This window comes from Bemisia tabaci, chromosome 6 (genome assembly GCF_918797505.1).
Source record: "Bemisia tabaci chromosome 6, PGI_BMITA_v3".
Lineage (NCBI taxonomy): Eukaryota > Metazoa > Arthropoda > Insecta > Hemiptera > Aleyrodidae > Bemisia > Bemisia tabaci.
In genome coordinates, this window is record NC_092798.1 from 36,759,277 (window position 1) to 36,778,791 (window position 19,515).

A 19,515-nucleotide genomic window follows, 5' to 3' on the forward strand; every position below is an offset into this window, starting at 1 on the left:
CGAAAATATGGTTCGGTTCCTTTCTGATAAACTTACTCCATTTATAAGGAAGGACAAATCAGTAATATAAGCATGGCTTTAATTAAAATTCTGCGACGTTGAGCCAAATGCCAGGGAGAATATAATTATGATATAATGAAGCCTGCCTTGCAATAAGAATTATATAGGTGATTTACAGCTAGTCTTGACCTTCCTCAGGTGTAAAACAATTTTTCCCTCAAATTTCGTAGAGATTTTCCTTTGATAGAGAAGAATTGCACCTGCTAGAAGGGATCTATGCAAGCTAGGATTCAGGGAAAATCTTTTAAATACATGAAACATTGTGAGAGTAAAAGAAAGGAGAGAGAAACGTATCGAAATGTTTGAATTATATATTCTCATGGTCTAGCAAAAAGACAAATGAAGTCTCTTAATTAGCTTGAAAGTTTGGTACATTCCTAAATTTATGTATTTGAACAAAATATAAAAATGTGTGCGATCGTAAGTGTCAGCATATCATCAGCGCATCATGGAATCAATTGCTGAATTATACAATTTTTAACGGAGTCAACATCATGTTAATTGAGGACCTCCACGTGGAATGTATTTTCGCGGCTGATGTCACCTTCTCCCGTGTAAAACTCATTGTCAGACTTAGGTCAGTTTGCATTTCGCACTGTTCAGTTCTGTGGTGATCTGCTTTTTAAAGAATAGACCTATCACAGTGACCTATAGCGAATAGACCTATAGCGAAAACACAACTTCGATGTTCGCTGGAAGGAAGTTCTTCGGAATAATTTAATGCAATCGAATTTTTTTCCTCATATTTTATCCCCTTGAAGAAATTATTCTTTGAAACGTGGAAAAAACTAAGAAATGCACGCAACAATGTGTACACCTAAACGATAAGCATTTAATGAGAGCTGCTCTTATCAATGGGGCTCCATCATATAGGCCCACTAGTTTACTTGCCACCGATGTGTCTTATCTCACCGTCTCCTTTGCCAGATGAAAGTTTTAATGTGAGTATGTATTCCGGCTGTGACTTTGTGTTCATGAAGCACACCATTGGTTTGCAATAGTACAGAAAATCTCCTTGAAATTCTCAATTCTAAGATAGGTGAGTGTTCGAGGCTTCTTTTTATCTTCAAAAATGTGTTCGATAATGAAACCTACAATTGCACGAAAGTAGTGATGTTCAAATGATAGATTTAATTATGACTCATTTGCTTGAGAAAAATGAGGAAGAATGTGAAAATTGTAAAGGCAGATTTCAGTTAGGCTGGAAGGATGTAGTGAAATGAGATCAACTATGGGTGTCGCGGTTCTGCATCGTATATTTACGTTTTCGCCTGCGGTTTAAGCAAATCGATGGCATGGGTGAAGCCGGCTCAGAATGCGGCGTTGCATATCTCTGTCCAGGTTACATTTTTTTAAGGAGAAACTAACCAACAGTTTTTAAAGAAAATGTCTGTTACTTTTCTACGCTCAACCTGAATAAAAATCACGTCAAATTGCAAGGAAGCGTCCGAATCAGTTTTTCTTGAGGAAATAAATCATGGTTGGAGATTTTTAAACGTTTCAATTGAGATACGCACCAGTGCACAGTGCGGCACTGCCATAAGCGGCGTGGACAAAAATCAAGGGCACCGTCAAAATGGACCTATGGAACCATAAACGGCATGAAATGATCAATTTAGCCCCCCCAGACTTTTGTTTAAACGGATTTTGACTTCTCCAGCATCCGAGAGCTGGTACAATAGGTCATAAGTGGTTATGAGCTGAATACACGTAATTAGGAGTTATGACATGACATTCAATTTCACTGTTCAGGCACAAAAATGAAAACAAATTTCTCCCGGACAAGGTAAGGTGAATTTTATGTATTTTGAGGCGCTGAATCCGAATATGATGTCCGTTTCTTTCAATCACCCTCCAATTTTCCGGAAAACTCGATTTTACCCGGAAAAGCCAATTTTACCCGGAACAATGGCAATTTTTTGTGTTTTTGCGACTGTTACCCCCTGCAGAACGTAGGTAAAAAAAATTTCAGATACGATATACGATTTTTCGCTTGTATTTTGCGCCGGTAAGTCCGCAAATGGCCTCATTTTTCCCCATCATCTCTGAGTTTTCCGGAAAAGCGACTTTTTCCCGGGAAAATGAGTAAATTTAACGTATACATTTGTCATGCATGCAATTTATTTTTATAAATTTTTCTGAGTGAGTGAGAGTGATTATTAAGAGTGACTCCTATGTATTAAAAGCTGCTAAATCCGAATATGGCCTCGGTTTTTCCCATCTTCCTCCAGTTTGTCGGTAAGCCGATTTTTCAGTGCCTAAATTTGGGATAGAGCTTTTCCGGACTCAAAGTGTTTTAAAAATGTTTCCGATATGTGTGATACATCCGTCCTTGTGTCTTTTAAGCTGATGAATCCAAATATGATCTCAGATTTTTAGTATCACCCACCATTTTCCCGGAAAAGTCGATTTTCCTCGGAAAACTAGCTATTTTTGTATTTTTGCGACGATTTTCCTGTTCTAAGGAGTTTGCCTACTACGGTCATCTCCCTCCTTCCCTCCCTCCCAAAAAAGAATAATAAAAATTGATAAGAAACCTCTTAAATATTCTGTACTTTTAATTTTATTTCCTATTGCGGGTTCTCAGACCTAAAGTGACCTACTCAGCGTATTGAAAACATGAAAACATGTATTTCTGATTTTCATGTAGGACTTTAGAAAAAATTGAGATAAAGATATGAAAAAAGTGAAGACTTTTAAGTACTATTTCCTCCTTTACTGTGGAAATATCTTTAAACAATGGCAATGAAGGTCAATACCTAAAGTTTTAAAGTGCATACCTCTAATTATACAAACCTGATCATAGGTTATTTTTTCAAGAGAAAACTCCATTAAATTTTTGCTATTTTTCAAAGTTCTGTTCGAGCTCCTTGACTATTTTAGAAAAATTCATGAAATGATTTTTTTGTAACGAGAATAAAAATATTGGAAGCAGAAAATTTAAAATATCACAACAGAGATACTTAAGGGCTTCTGCACTTTAGGTATCCATTGCACATGTTATCATGATATTCTCATGAACATTCTAAATGGAATTTTTGACACTATTCCTCTCCAAAAATTCAAAAAATACAGCTTACTGCCTTCACTTTTGCACTTACAAAGGGTAATCCGACCACTCTCTCCAGCATGCACAGTTGCAGCCATATAGGTACCAAGTGCATGTGGTCTGGATCACCCTGTAAAGAAATAAATTTATCTCTTTTTTTTTAACTGTTATTAATTTAACTTAGCTGTTTATGCTTTTGCAATTTTATTTTTCATTTTTTTAAAGAATCAGGCCTGTGCACTGTAAATGGTTAGGAATTTCTTTCATAATTTCATAATTTGTTATGATTATTGATTATTACTGTAGGAATACCTGTTAGTTTCAGTGGCACTGGATAAAATTACAGAATACATGTGACTTAGAAAGTACAATTCACAGTCTAAATTCCTAAAAATAGAGTTCTTCCACTGAAGCAAAAATTACATTTTATTAGAAAATTTATTTTTTCATAAGAAGCCAAGTCATAAGCAATAATTTTTACTGAAAGCATGCGGTCTACTCCACTGATGACAAAGTTCTCATTTTTAAAACTTCAGTTCATTCAGTAGGTAGAAATTAAAGGTATCCTAGTTGGGATAAATAGGAATAAAAAGATATAAAGCTCAATGTAAAAAGATGATTTTATGGGAATAGTTAAATAATCAGAAATAAAAATAATTTTTAAAAAAACAAGCATTCATTGTTGGTTCGATAAAACTTCATCAGCACATCAGAGTCAGACACTCTGCATAGAACAAAGAAACCCAAATATAAATTATACAAAAAAGTAAATTCTAATTTGCATCTAATTTGCCATATTTACGGCTATGCAGCCGTAAATATTCTTCGAGCCATGCATAAAAAAGTCGAGACTTTGTGATTGTTACTACTGTGCCTGGATATGAAAAAAGTAAAATAATTTTATTTTAAAGCGGTGCTTTAGCATCTAAGGCCATTTACACCTCTAAAGAGGGCAGTAACAATAATAAATTTACATGGAAATATCAGTAATAATACAAAAGGGTTGAAGGGAAAAGTTAAATTTTGAGATTAGTGGAGCGCATAAATTCAAAAAGTTTCACAGGATGAGTATTCAGAAGTAAATTATTAAGAGAGGGTAAGGGGTAGGGAAAAAAACGTTTTCGGATATCTTTATAAAGTGGGCAACTTATAAGAACGTGATCTACCGTTAAGGGGGAATTTGGACAAGAAGTGCAAGCAGGACGGTTTGATTGGGTCATCAAATAGCTATGGGAAAAATTTGTGTGACCAATTCTCAGTCTAGTTTGGACTACTTGTTGAAGTCGAGTCAAATGAAAGTTTTCGGATGAAGGTGAAGTAGGCAATGCAGGGGGGCATTTAGCATTGGTGAAATGCTGCCACTCAGTAACCCAATGGTGGAGAATTTTTCCTTTTATATCTAGAAACAGATCTTTAGAGGTAACCGATCCCTTCGAGAAGGGGCCAATTGAAAGGCTAGACTCCCTAGCTGCAGAATCTACTCGAACATTACCCGGAATATTAACGTGTCCTGGGCACCAACAAAACAGGATAGAGAAATTTTTAGATATAAGGGTGAAGACTAGATTCTGGATCTGGGTAAGGATTGGGTGAGGATTATTGGGGTTACCTAAAGCACTTAATACACTATATGAATCTGAACAAATAATTGATTGTTTACAATCTGTATTATGGACATAATTTAAGGCTTTGGAGATAGCTAGAGCCTCAGCTGTAAAAATAGATGTGACTGGTGATAATTTAAAAGAGTATATTTCGTTCAGATCGCAACTGAAAGCACATGCAGTAGAATTAACAGTTTTAGATCCATCTGTATAGAATGGCTTATGCTCAGCATGAGAATCAATGACTGAGAAAAAGTTCTGTCTCATTTCAGCTTGAGATAAATTAGCTTTTGCAATAACCGGAACATTTAAAACATTTTCCGTAGGTAATGTCTGCCAAAAAGGGAAAATAGGTTTTTTAAATTTTAACACATCATTAAAATTAGTAAACCTGAAAACAGAAAGATACAATTGGTTTTTGAATGTAAGTAATTCTTTGAAGGTTTCAGGAAATGTATTAAACGATTTCATCTTAGCGAGGTGTTTTGCGAGCAGTAATTGTCTTCTATAATAAAGGGGAGGCTCACGAGCTTCTATACATAGACTAGATGATGGACTTGACTTAAAAGCACCTGTTGAAATTCGAATACCTGTATTATGAATGGCATCTAAAGTTTTGAGGGTAGAGGGGCTGGCAGTCCCATATATAAAACAGGCATAATCTAATTTTGATCTAATCAGAGATCGATAAAGATTGAGCATAGTGAATTTATCAGCGCCCCACGAGGTATGTGATAAAAATTGTAGGATTCTTAATCTAGACATACATTTATTTTTAAGGGAAACTATGTGCTCGGACAATTTAAGGGAGAAACCCAAATAAAAAATTGTACAGAAAAAGATCTAGAAATGACGTTTTGAGGTATCTTAAAAATGAAAATTAAGGTTTGATTTTCACTAAAATAAATTTTGAAGTGCAATCAGATCAGCCATTTGCCAGCATGGTTGCCAAATTTCAAAGATTTCCAGGGAGTATTGTCTAGGTAGGTAGCACAGTTTAATCAGTAAAGAGGCACCTAAAATCAGAGAAAAGAAATCTTAAACACACTTGAATTCATTGAAATCAAAAAAGTTCATGGGTTCTTTCTTTTCAAAAGGATATTTAAAATAAAATTAAATTGAATTGAAATAAGCTTTCAGTTTTCCAGTTTTCAGTAGTAAGTTAGCTATCAGGCAACTGTTTCTCCCACCAAAATTGAAAGTCCGATAATACAAAAATTTTACTTAAAAATTTATTGTTTTCAATTTTGAAAGTCTGGCTTCTTCAAAAGAATATTTTCCTTCGATCAGCACTCCACACAAAGGAATACATCCTCTAAACTCCTCTTCTCTAGTCAAAGTTAATGTACTTTGGCTCCTTTCTGACAAACTAACGGGAGGTAAGTCTAATGGTAAGATGAAGGACTAAAAAAAATAAGTAAGTCAAATGTTCTAGAAAATTGACAGCTGCTAAGCCTTTTCTTTATAAAAAGCGGAATTTTTTCTGGTAAGTAGGTGTGTACCAATATTTAATTCATTTAAAAAGAAAATTAAAGATGCAGAAAAGCTGAAGCGTCCAAAAATTAAATTAAAAATAAAATGCTCGGATGGAAAGAAATCAAAGGGAGAGAAAAATGAATATCTGTTACTAATACAAATGATAAGTTGTTGATTCAGCCATCCTCCTGGTCAAAAATTTCACCTTTATCTCAACAATATGTAATGCTCTAAAAGGCCTTACAAAAATCAAAGCGTGATTGACCGTACCAAGTACTTAAACATTGAGTGTAATCAATAGAAGATTATACAAAGTTTTCATTCTCTTAATATTTTTCTGTAACTATTACTTAATCAAACACTGGGAAGATTTAAGAAAACTTTATATTTTAACAGTATTATCAGTTCATAACTTTCCAACTAGGAGCTTTTGGATTTCCCGAAGCGCATTGAGATACATAATTCTAGAAACATTCCACCATACCTACTATTGTCGGGGAAATTTCACGGATTGAAATATTTCTCAAGGAATAATTTCCATTGCGAATCAATTCTAAGCTCCAGGCAATCAAACCTTACTCCATTGTGAAGACAACAGTACCTGAAATAAGTCAATGAACATGTGCTATTAAAGCCTAGAATTGATTAAAAATCACCCTCTTGTACTTAGTATTTATGTTTAGACTGCGTTTAACAACAAACTGCGGACTTGGTTCTTTTCTCTGAATTGATTTGACTCTTTTTGCATTTAGGAAAGGTAAACTAAGTTATTGTGTAGTAAAAAAATGAAGATAATTTCAGTATATTGGGCTTTCTTGGTCCAAACTAAATAAACAAAGCCCCTGCAGTCAGGGACGGACTGGCCGGGGTGGCGATGGGGCGATCGCCCCACTTTCATCGGCCAAAAGGGGCCCCGGAGGGGCCCCTTTTGGCCGATTTGAAGGGCCGTATTTCGCCGTTTCGAAGAAGCGCCCGAGGGCTTTTTCGGTTCGTCCTCGAGAAAGGGCCCCGAGACTCCTGAGAGGACAGGACACTTTATGGCCGATTCGGAGAGCGCCCTGAAGGAGCTTTTTTATGCCGTATCTAAGGGCGTTGCATTTTGAGAGCCCTTTTTTCTGATTCGAATAAGTCCAAAGGGGTCCTTTTTTGTCATTTCGGAAGAGCCCTGAAGGACTCATTTATTGCCGATTCGAAGAAGACTCGATGGAGCCTTTTTTTGCCGCTTCTAAGGACCTTAAAAGAGCCCCTTTATCTGATTCGAAGGAGTCCTTTTTTGCCGTTTCCAAGGGACCATTTATTGCCGATTTGAAGAGGCCTTGATGCGGTTTTATACCGCCTCTAAGGACCTTCAAGGCACCGGGCTCTTTATCGCCGATTCGACAAAAGGGTCCTTTTTGCCGGGGGCCCTTTGGTACTGATTCAGAGAGGCCTCGAGGGCGCATTTCTATGCAATTTTGAACTTTGGAGGCCCCTAGTAGGGAACCTTTCCTACCTTCCTCAAGGGATTTCGTAGGGGCCTTCGGCGATTTTTCCCCCCTTTAGCGAAATCCATAATGGGGGCTGTCCATATAATACGTAACGCAGTTTTTCCGATTTTTTTACCCCCATCCCCCCTCCGTAACGCGTAACGCAAGCTCGAACCATCCCCCCCCCTCAAAAAAAATAAATAAATACGTAACACAAGCCTCGCCCCTCCCCCCTATTTTGGTCAGTTTTTTAAATTAACAAGGAAAAAAAAGGTCTTACGGCAAAAAAGAGTAAAACCTTACCATGCACCCAAGTTACCTGTGAGCGAGTATTTTCGAAACTAAAACTTATTAAAACGCGGATTCGATCGCAAATTGGGCAAGAACTACTGACTTACTTGATGTTATTGTACGTAGAAAGAGATTTGACCAAATCTATTGATCACGAGATAATAATCAACTTGATCGCGGCAACCTCAACAGAGTTAAAAAGGCTGTTAATGGCGTAAAACTGTGTTTCTATTTCCAGTTTAATTAACACAATAATTTTCAAAGTGTCAGATTTTTGTCAATTTTTTGTTCGTATTTTTATTTTCATTTTTATTTTTATTTCAAAGGCTAAATTCTGAAAACACGTATCTCGGAATCCGCATCATTAACTCATGAACCCTGAGACTCATAAGGATACACGCAAAACATGAGCATCCTTACGAGTCTCAGGGTTCATGATGCGGATTCCGAGTTACGTGTTTTCAGAATTTAACCATCGATTTATTCATTCATTACGCGTCATTTAACTAGTAAACGGCACTGATTTTTCTATGAGCAGAGCGAAGAAAGGATCCAATAAAACGTTCAAAAAAAATTAAGACAGTTGTCAATTTTGGCGGCTAAAAAGTACATTTAAAAAAACAAACGAACAAAAAAATCCGAACTGTGTTTTTCAGAATGTGTTCTTTTTAGACTGTCACTATTACTATTCTACTTGATTCTATGTATCTTCTGTATACTAATTTAGCTTTGGCACAATTTTTCGTTGGAAGAGGAAAATAAAAGTTGAATTCCAAGTATACAACGGATTCTCATTTTTTCATCCAGTTTAAGAAAATATACTAAGTTTTGCATTTCTGGTCTCTTTTTGGATAATGTTTCAAAAATAATATTAAAGAGTAGGGTCTAAAATAGCGTAAAATTCATTCTAAAAGGGCCTAATTTTCAACATTTTCCGGGGGAGTGCCCCGGACCCCCCTTCTACTGGGGGACCCCCCCAGACCCCCTAGGGGCCCGCCCCATACTTAATTTAGGGCCAGTCCGCCCCTGCCTGCAGTTGATTAAAATTAGAATTTTGAAATGCAAACGGTTCTCCAAAGGAAATATAAGGGAAACCCTACAACAACAGGCCCTTTGTTCTCCAAAACACTTGGTGCGTTGCTGTTGAATGTGGACCATTTTGTGTAAGGAGAATACTTGCCACCGATGCTAAAATTATGTAAAATATTTAAGTCTCCTGCGCGTCAGTGTAGGTGCGCGAGGAATAAATAAAAAATAAAAGCTGGTTCAGTACAGAAGTGCTTGAATTGAATTCACATTTGCTTCGAATCTGAATGAATTTCATGGATTTTCATCGGTTCTACAACATTTAGGCAGCGCTACGTAATGTGATTTCGGCATTCTGTGGTCTTTCTGCAGCATTCTACAGTTATTCCTGAGGGACACTGAAGAGCATTTTTACTTATCAGGCTACTCACTTCTGACTTTAAGAACATTCTATCACATTTCTCGATGGGTTGCTCACTTCATTGTTACGTGCGGAAAACAAATGATTGAGGGACAATGACTGGCATCTTGGAACTAAAATCTTGTTATTTGTCTACGAGGTTTTCCCAGTGAACAGAGGTCATCTTTCCCCTATTACGCATCACTGTAATTGGACGTATTTCTATCAACCGGTCCCCAAAGATTAAATGCTACAGCACCATAATTCGCAGACACAAACATAGCCCCAGCAAAAGTAGTTGTGGCCCACAACTACTTTTGCTGGGCAGCTATTTTTGCTGGGTACACAGCAGGGACTGAATGTCTAACTCCTTCATATTTATGGAGCGAAGAGAGCACAGAAAAATGGTACCGCCTATTCAAAATAGCCACTAGGTACATCGCTATTAGGACTTCTGTGAGTAACGGAGGGTTGACTGCGATTTTCACTGAGATGCATAGAAATGAACATTTCACTTACCTTTGTTGTGAAACAAGTTAGACCAGTGCTTCAATTATCCTTTAGTAAAATTGTCAATGCATAACATGAGCGAGGTAGGTGCTTTAGTTATTTGCTTGAGAGGGCCCTTGGAACTCTTGTGAAAAACAAACTCGACGGAATCGTATCACTGAACTTACTCTCTGGTGAACTAAATGACTTCAATGATAGTAATGTACACACTTTTCGATTGTAAAGAAATTGATAATCTTAGTTAAAAAGATAAAAACTACTGTATTGTTGACAAACAACTCGTGATAACGACCAATGTCCTTGAAAATCGGTGGTGGCGCGCGCCGCAGCAAACCGACGGTGAAACTACCAAACCACGTATCTCGGTTTGCGACGTCGCAGACTTCCTGTCATACTTTATTTTTTAAATGAAAAATTACTTAACGTCTAGTCTTGAAAATTTCTGTGATTTTTCCTCTTTGTGCGGAGAAAATTCTGTGAAAATTTCAAGGAATGATTTGATTTGGTCGACTTCAAAAAAATAAAATGTGAGCGTACATTTTTAAACACCGCAAACGAGATACGTGGTTTGGTAGTTTCACCGTCGAAACGTATGTACTTACCGCATCGCCTAATTTCAAACTGACGCGGTTTTTACAAAAAGGAATCATGATGAAGGGATGTTCTTCTTGAGGTTTTTGGCAGAATAATTTAAGTTTAGATCCAATCCCAAAGGAGTAAAGGAGTGGTCTTGGTAAACTTCATGGGTACCTTTAACCTTTTTTAAATCCTTGAATTTCATGAACCTGGACCACTCTTCCGTCTATTTATTACATTTTACAACTTTAGCACCTATAATGCTCAGAATGTAAGTAAATTAAACAAATGAAAAGATTTCAGTAATGCGGTAAATAATTAATACATACCTTGATTATCTTTGTCCGACATGACTAGTACCACGAATGAAGTTCACAAACACAGAACTGGATATGGGCAAACTGCGAAACCGGAAACACCCTCGACTGCCCGGGAATGACATTTCGCAAATAACCTGATTTCAACCAATTTTTAAATGCAAATATCTCCGATAGTCGCAAAAAGTCGCAAAAGTTCTTTGGCAGGATTGAAGTTGGGCCTACTTAGAATGAGAAAATGCTAACCACCCAGAGGGTTATCCCTAGTTATCGAGAAAAGTTTATCTAAAGTTGACAACCAAGATGCTGTGTATTTCTTATGGGACAGCTCCCTCTCGGTCGAATTAACCTCCACTTCAAACTCATATTTAAATGTGTTTTTGGAAGAAAATAAAGAAAACAAGTATACCCTCGTGTCAGAAATGTTGTTCTGATCACGAATATCATAACAATATTTGGAAATTTAGCAAGTCAATTTTCGATTTTTGTCCATGGGATGCCGCACTGTGCAGTGGCGTGGCGTGGATTGCGATTCATCTGCAATTAATCTGCCATTTAAACCTATGAAAAAGGATCGAAAGACAGGGTGTTCGCAGCGAACACCTCGATAATCGATTCTTTACCATAGGTTTAAATGGCAGAACAATCGATACATCGCAATTCACGCCACGCTACTGATACGCACGGCTCTCATTTAGCCATCGATATTTAAGAAAACCTACGCGAAGCATTTCGCAGGAAATTCAATTGTGTTTTTCTTGACTTGTGCAGCTTTCAACACACGCGGTTTTAATCGGGATACAGCTTCCAGGGTTCGATACTTCTCTTTGCTAATAACGATGACTAGATATTTTTGAGCGATTCTTGCCAACTTTATCGGCTATTTAATATCTGCCGGTCGTAAAGCGTGACAATATTACAATTATGACAACCTTTGCCTGTCCCTGTGGTTTTTTCCAGAAAATTTTCATATATATCTAAAATTAACTGTAAAATTATTATTTTACTTGCAGATTTCTTTCACGGATGTATAAAGTAATCCTCGGAAGGAACGATATCGAAAAAAGACATCGAAGGGTGAATAATTGACCTTCATTAAACGAACATGAACAGATTTTTCAGGTATACTTGTGAATTTCTAGTTATAATATCGAATGCCTGGTGGAAAAGGAGTATTTGGCTGGGGTTACTCGTCAATTTTTGATTCTTCCGTCCATCTCACTTTAGGTAAGAGATGAAAAATGCCTCCAGGCGAATTAAATTCCCGAGCAACAGCTTGTGGAATCTCAATGGATTTTCGCTTGATCTTTTACTCTATCCATCGTTTCATACACATGTGACAAATTGCTGACCGCTCGGATTGTGGCATAATGTAATGTTATTGACCCAAATTATTTCAAAATCAATGAATAAATAACTTTTATGTGTCAAAAGTTGATTTTTTTGTTGATTTCATGTTATCAGTACTAAAATAACAAATCGACGGTGAAACTAACAAACCACGTATCTCGTTTGTGGCGTTTAAAAGTCTCTGCTCCCATTTAATTTTTTGATAAGGAACAAAATGATTTCGTTTCTTGAAGTTCTCACAGAGTTTTCTTCACAAGAGTAAGAAGAAAAATGGAAGTTTTCAATAATTGACGCTGAGTGGTTTTCCATGTAAAAAATAAAGTATGACAGGAAGTCTACGACGTCGCAAACCGAGATACGTGGTCTGGTAATTTCACCGTTTGGATTCTCGGTTATACATTTCAAACCATACAATTAAAAAATCTGGCAATTTGAAAGTCAAAGGCAAACATGCTCAATCTCTTATATACTAATAATAAAAGCTATTTGTATACTTAGACACACCACATTCACCGCAGTACCAACCATACACCAAAAAATGACGGCGTATCACGAGTGACGCAGGTCTTGAATGTTGTTTTTTTTTTCTTTTTGTTTCACCATCCATACGTAACTAATTGAGTATGAGCTTACGAGATTCGTCACCGAAGTCATGTCACAACTGAAGTCAATACCATGGATACACGACATGCGCATACCTGAATAAATGAATAAAATCGCAATAAAAGAGGAAACGCGTCCGCAAAACAAAAAAAATACCTAATCGGAAAACTAAGGCAGGTTGATTGCTCTGTATATTGCTTCAAAACGAAGCAATTAAGGTAACCCGTCATTACGAATACTTCACAGCAACTTTGTACTGTGAGATTTCTTTGCGGTATAGGCAGAATAGAACCTAACTGTATCAGCTATATCCATTACTTAATCGGGAAAAATGCATTCATGAAAACGGTTATGCGGATTTTTGTGCAAACATTGAATTTTCTGCACAGTGCGAAGCAAATTCCTTAAAACTTTCAAAGGAATCAACGTTCTCTTGTAATAAATTAAATTGTCCAGCAAAAGCTGGCAATATCTGATGTGACTCGGTTCCTTTCCGTTGAACGCGGTCCAAATACCTTTCGTTACGATTATTGTGACGTGAGCCGATTGAATAACTAGACTACTTGCAAGACCTTGACTTGACTACTAGACCGCTTGATTACTTTCGAGATGGATTCAAATGGTTTTTTTTCTCTCAAAGCTAAAGTATTATTAAACACCTGTCATTATTCTGGAGCCCATATTGCTTTATGACCTTTGCAACCTCTTCCTCTTGAACCATCATCCCTTATTATATGATTTATACGTAAAAAAGTTATTGCAAGAATCAGGCAAACGTAACGATCAATCTCCTCTCGCAATAAAAATATGATTCATTCAGTTAAAATGATTTGTTTTTTTCATTTTATTGCTATTAATCATGTTGAGAATGTGCCTCTTCGTCGATTTAAATGTTTCCTCATAGACCGGATGAAAAAACAGACGTGCGTCTTCGAAATTTTGTTTTCCTCCTAAAGGAGTCTCCAGCTAACTCTAACCCAAATCCTAAATCCGAGGATCAATTAACAATGTTTTAATGATTAGTTCATCAAAATGGCCATGAGTTATGTAAACAGTCAGCAAAGTCTGTGCTAACCATCAAGTTTAATGACCGAGCATTTTCATGTTACGGCCACGGGGTAAACACAGGCAAGTCAAGAATCATGATGCTTTTAAAAGTAGAATAATTTGTTCAAAAAGATACAATAATCGGTTTCAGGACATTCCGTCAACGATTTTTTGTCCGGGCACCTGTTTAGTCCAGCAATTTACGTCCACGCGTAAATAAGAGAGAAGAAGGTGTTGTTATGGTAACTCATTTCTTAAATGAAATGTTACTTTCTTCTTTTGATTCATCTTTCAAATTTTCATTGGTGGATATTTGGTTTTATTGTCGATTTAAAATATACCGTGTATACATATACCTCTTTTTAAATGAAAAAAATATATTTTTAAAACGTGGCAAATATTTTTAAAACCTTTTCCAAGTAATGGCATCGATATTAATCTCAATGAGTCGTACTTGTGTTGAAAGGAACTGTACAAAAATGAAGAAGAGAGAGAAAAAACCAAGGAGGACGCAATCTTTGGTTTAATCCCACTTTTACATCGATCTTTTACTGTCAAAACGTCCAATTTTGAGCGTTTGGTTCCAAAAACACCACGCTGCAGCACAGTAAAAGCAAAAAATATAAAAGAAAATTTAAAAAAGCCTTAGAAATCATTAAAATAGACGCAAGGATCCACCTTAATTTTTTCAAAACAAACGTTACACTTTCCTTTAATACATATATTTTTTTTTTTCATCAATTTAAATGAGAATAATCCGTGCAGAGCGTGCAAACATTTCAAAATCATGAGTTGAAAATGCTGACTCCGCAAGTTTAAATATTAGAGCCTAACACAGAGCAAAATGCTTACTGGCGCCTACAAACCTAACGGGATACTTCACGCGTTGCGCAATGCGTGAAGTATCCCTGTTAGGTTTGTAGGCGCCTATGCGCGTGTCACGCTGGTCGCCCGCCGCGCCGCGGAGTGCTACGGCGTTTCAAGCTAGTATTTCGCGACATAGGTGTTGCACAGTATCATACGAGATTGTAGGGGGATATCATACGTACACAGAAAATATCTGAGAGCCTTCAGCTGAGGAAAGTCAAAAGGTTCATCCGGTTCAGGTATAAGAAGATGGGATTTGCTTGAAAGATAATTAAGTCCTGTTGCACCAAAGGGGTGTAGAGAGTTTTAGTGAATTTTCCCTCATGGGATTGACGCCAAAATTCTCAATTATATATTTGTTTCCATTTGGCTAACCAAACAAACAAAAAACGAACAAACCCTCATTCTTCTAAGACATTATACATTTCATCCAAAAACGTCGTGAGAAAATATGTTTTGTATTTCCATGCTGACCAATTAACTTTGGGTCTCAATAATTGGTAAGTGGACCAAAACTCCCCTGCCGAAAAAACGTGTGGACTTAAACTACCAGAAAAAACAAGTGCTTGGACAAAAAATCCATGACAAAATGTCCTATAACCCAATAATCATTCTAAAAAGTAATTGGGTAGATGCCGGTAAGATTTTGACAGCTTTCAGTTTTCTATGACTTAAAATTTTCAGAATAGAAAATTACGAGTACAAGCTGCACCTTTAAAAACCAATGACGATATGGCTGGTGAACCTGAAATTATTACTTGGAGCTGTTGGCTTCGAACAGTAAGTATTCCTTGCTTTTTTTTTTTTTTTTTTTTTTTTTTTTTTCCTTTTTTTACAAAAGGATTGATCTTCACGATGTCATCAGATTTTACCAAAAACAGAGCAGTCAGATTCATCATACTGAAAATACTAGGAGGAAAAAGGGAGGATAATGATTGCTATATTGACTAAACAAGAGTTCCTTAAAATGGTGCCACTTGAATTGAATTCTTAATGTAACCGTGTCTTTATTAAATCCCTAAAATTTCCGTAAGACAAACCGGACGTGTCTTAATAGAAATTGTTCTACACATAAAATGTTAGCGGAAGTACTTACGTGAAGACTGAAACTATAGACAACATTATTTAAAATTTTCGTTGCAATTATTGTATTCGTCGATTGTATCTAAATTTATTATTGCATGCATTACTTTTAAGACGACGAAAACAATTGTTTGCTGTTTTAGGAGAAATTTATCACAATTTCCTCTAAATATGGTTTTTTTCGCTGTTAGGTTGTCGCCGGAATCACAGCGTTGTTTCTTTTAGCTTTTGCGGGTATGAACAACGGAGCGTCAAATCTTCTGTTATCTCAGCTGACAAAAAAGGACTCCTTGATCCCTATCTCTCAAGACCAAGAATCTTGGGTAGGTATGTTACACATTTCTCTCAGATAACGATGGTATATGATATATTTTTTGTAGAAAGTGATATCAACGAGCAATACGAGCATATTTATTTGATGTAAGCTCTGCAGAGTACAGAAAATATGGAATTTAAACACTACCACCCGTTCTATATTTTTACACTTCTTGGCATCATTGCGGGTAAACATCATTTCAATACAAGTATCAATATTGTGTGGAATAAAAGGTGTAGTATGCAAATTTTTCTGTGATTTTTTTTTTGTTGTTGAAAATTTTATTAATTAAAACCAGAGGGGTACTTTTAAAGCATTTCGTGAAAGGCATAGGATATAATTACTCTGTTTTAGCTTACTTGACGCGTGTCTCAACCCTCCCTCAAGCTGTAACACCCCTTGTAATGTAAGTTAAGTTTCAAGTTTTTTTTTTTTTTTTGGGGGGGGGGGGAGGAGGGTATCAACATGAGCTTGTGTTACTGTTTGTCTTCTGACCCTGAATGGAGACCACGCAGAAGGTGTGAAAGAGTAGCAAAACTAATAAAAATAAATAAATTAATAGGGATTATTTTACGAGGCACCCCCCTCGCAAACTCCGAGGAGTCTGGCAGGATCCTCTGAGGTAAAGTTCGTCGCTTCCTGGACGAAAGGACGTAACTCCATTTCAATGTTGCCAAATTTCCCTTCGCAAATTGCCTATTAATCAAGAGAATCTTGGGCATTTCTGACTGAAAATTTCCCTGATTTCTCTCTAGATTCCAGGCAAAAAACCAACCAATTTCGGATAAAAATTGCTTACGTACATTTTTGTAAAATAAATTAATTATTCGAGTCAATTTGGCAACGTTGGAATGGAGTTACGTTCCTTCGTGCTGGAAACGACGAGTTATGCCGGACTAGTTCTAAATTTAGACTAAGGGTTCGCGATTAACCGACCAGTTAACACTAATCCACTCGCGAGAATTAACACTCCGGTACCGTCTTCTGACACTACATCCGAGTTAAAGGGTCTTTTACTATTTCTATTCTATCAAAATATTTATTCTTATTCATTATTATTTCTTTGATATATTTTTGTCCGACTGTCTAGTTTTCTTTGCTTCACAGAGAAAACAACTTAATGCCGAGCCCTAACTGTTTAGATCAAATGGATCCAGCTAATATGACAGTAGTCCTTTGAGCCCTACAACTTCAGGGTTCAGCCCCACAGACTGAAGGTCTCAGCACTACTGCCACAGTAGCTGCTACAGCCTCAGCACTACTGCCTGTACTGTTTTGGCGCTATTTTGCCTAAAGTGATAGGCAACAGCTCTAACAATTAGTTGTTTTTATTAATTCGTTTAGTATCCCTCACCAAAGTAGATGATGTTAATTATTGGGTATCTTGAAAAATAATAATGAAAAAGGTGATAAAACCCCCAATATTGGTAGGCTGAGCGTCGTCTTAAAACATTTCTATGATACTTGCTTTCTATCATTAAATTTTGGCTGTAATCACTTGTGCATCGGGGCATGCTTTTGCTTTCCTCTTACTTTCCTTTTACTTACATGAAAATATCTTATTCAATGTTACAGCGAGCCTTGGACTTTTGGCTGCGCCAATTGCTCCAATTCTGATTGGTCCATTTATTGACTTTTTTGGGCGTAAAAAAGGAGTCCTGGTTTTTTATCTCATCATGGGTATCGGGTGGGCAGTCATTGGCAGCGCTAAAAATGTGACCCAACTCTACATAGGTCGCATGATTTGCTCTTTCGGTGAAGGCTAGTAAGAAAATGTTATTTTCGATATTAATGGACGGGAATGTGCAAACAAAAGGAGAGTCTCCTTTTGTTTGCACCTTTTGTTTGAACCAAAAACGTTTGATTCCTTTCGGGGACTCATCACTCAACAGTCTCTTCTACCACAGACATACGCTTGCAAAGAAGCCCTAAAGTGATGGCTCTTTAACCAAGTATTGACATCAATGACCTCCAAAAGTGAGTGGTCTGTTCTACTTTGAAGGAGCACGCGGTAAATTTCCCACTTAAATACATTTCACCGACTGAAATGCTCTAAATGGACCGAGTTCATCAGAAAGGAACCAACCCACATTATGTTGAAACTGAGAAAAAGAGGTTTGAAGTTGAATTCCTACATAAGGCTCAATGTAGAAAAAGAACTTCAACCCCTCTTTTCACGAATAATTTCTATTTTTCAACTTTCAATTTTTGACAGGAGAAAATATACGGCTAGTGGAACTCGAAAACATTCTGAACTCAATTTTTTTAAAAAAATGTGGGTTGGTTCCTTTCTGATAAACTCGGTCCAAATATTGTTACACAAACGAAAGGAAACTACAGTATACATTTTATTGATAAAACGGAATGAATAGCGAAATAGGGGGCAAATTGAGCCAATGAGAGGCGAGTTTGCAAAAACATTTCAATAATAAAATAATTTATTATGAAATAAATTTTTTCCAAAATACCCGCCAAGACTGAAACGAAACGAATGCAATTGAGTATTAGTTTGATTTTGGGCGCTTGAATAGGAGAAAACTAAACATTTTTTGTTCATTTATCTTGGCCCACTCATCCTTCACCTCTTTTCTTCTTCGGCTGTTTTCCATCTTCCTCATCCTCTCTCTATCTCCCTCCTCCCCTCTCTCGCTTTCTCCTCTTCTTATCTTCTTTTACTTTTTCCTGTTATTATTCCTCTTTCCTATTCTTCCTTCCAATTTTTAATGTGTCCAAAAGTGACGTATACTAGGAGTCATAAGACCCAAATCTATTATATTAAGGCAAATCATGCTTGAATTTAATTCACTCTCTCAATTTTTTCAGGTTTTGAGGCATGTGCAGTAGTCTACCTGGCAGAGATCTGCGCAACAGAGCAGCGTAGTATCGTACTTGCCTGGCTGAGAGCACTATTCTCCGCAGGAGTTCTCTTGGTGGAAGTCATCAACACCTGCGTGTCATGGCCTGTAGCCTGCCTTGGATTCAGTCTGGCCGCCTTCGCGTTCGCAATAGCCGAGTTGTTTGTACCGGAGTCTCCAGCATGGCTCTTTCGCCAAGGCAAGGAAGAGGCGGCCGTAAAAAATCTCCAGAGGCTTGGAAGAAGTCAAGCCGGGGTTCATCTGGAGATCGAGACTCTCAGGCAACGCGAGAGTAGCACCGAATCGCTCTCCTGGCGAACCTTTCTGAAGCCGACAGTTTGGAAACCTTTCGTCATTCTTGCTGTTTTTCACGTGATACAGCTCTCAACCGGCTGCGACGTTATTATTTTTTACCAGGTTTGTAAGACGACTTTTGGAGATGCTCTAGAGAATTCATACCAACTGTATGCGGTGAATTAACAGACCTAAAACTTATAAATAGACACAGGAAGGGGAAAAGTATACCTCAATAATTACGGTGTCTCAATTCTCTGCGATCGTTTTCAATTAAAATCAACTGAGCATTATAATTTTCAAATTTTCACAGAATTTCATATAC

At 37.0% G+C, this 19,515-nt stretch overlaps 1 protein-coding gene and 1 long non-coding RNA gene across 6 annotated transcripts in view; one reads left to right on the forward strand and one right to left on the reverse strand.

Moving 5' to 3' along the window:
- The first annotated feature begins 117 nt into the window (after positions 1-117).
- The window catches only part of LOC109036975 (facilitated trehalose transporter Tret1), a 25,192-nt gene continuing 5,794 nt past the window's right edge, over positions 118-19,515 (forward strand). The window contains exons 1-6 of one of the 5 annotated variants that reach the window (XM_072301789.1): positions 118-1,001; positions 11,789-12,002; positions 15,327-15,422; positions 15,917-16,052; positions 17,617-17,802; positions 18,865-19,313. In XM_072301789.1, the coding sequence (XP_072157890.1) occupies positions 15,375-15,422; positions 15,917-16,052; positions 17,617-17,802; positions 18,865-19,313 (819 nt within the window). In that variant the 5' untranslated portion in view covers positions 118-1,001; positions 11,789-12,002; positions 15,327-15,374. Of the gene's footprint in view, positions 1,100-11,788; positions 12,003-15,326; positions 15,423-15,916; positions 16,053-17,616; positions 17,803-18,864; positions 19,314-19,515 lie in introns of those variants that run through there. The other 4 variants (XM_072301788.1, XM_072301787.1, XM_072301790.1 and 1 more) reach the window with 4 other exon arrangements.
- Positions 5,524-10,307, reverse strand: LOC140224837 (uncharacterized). Its single transcript, XR_011900053.1, has 3 exons — positions 9,892-10,307; positions 6,674-6,790; positions 5,524-5,729 (listed from the first exon to the last, which is right to left on the reverse strand). It is a non-coding gene; the product is annotated as an uncharacterized lncRNA (long non-coding RNA).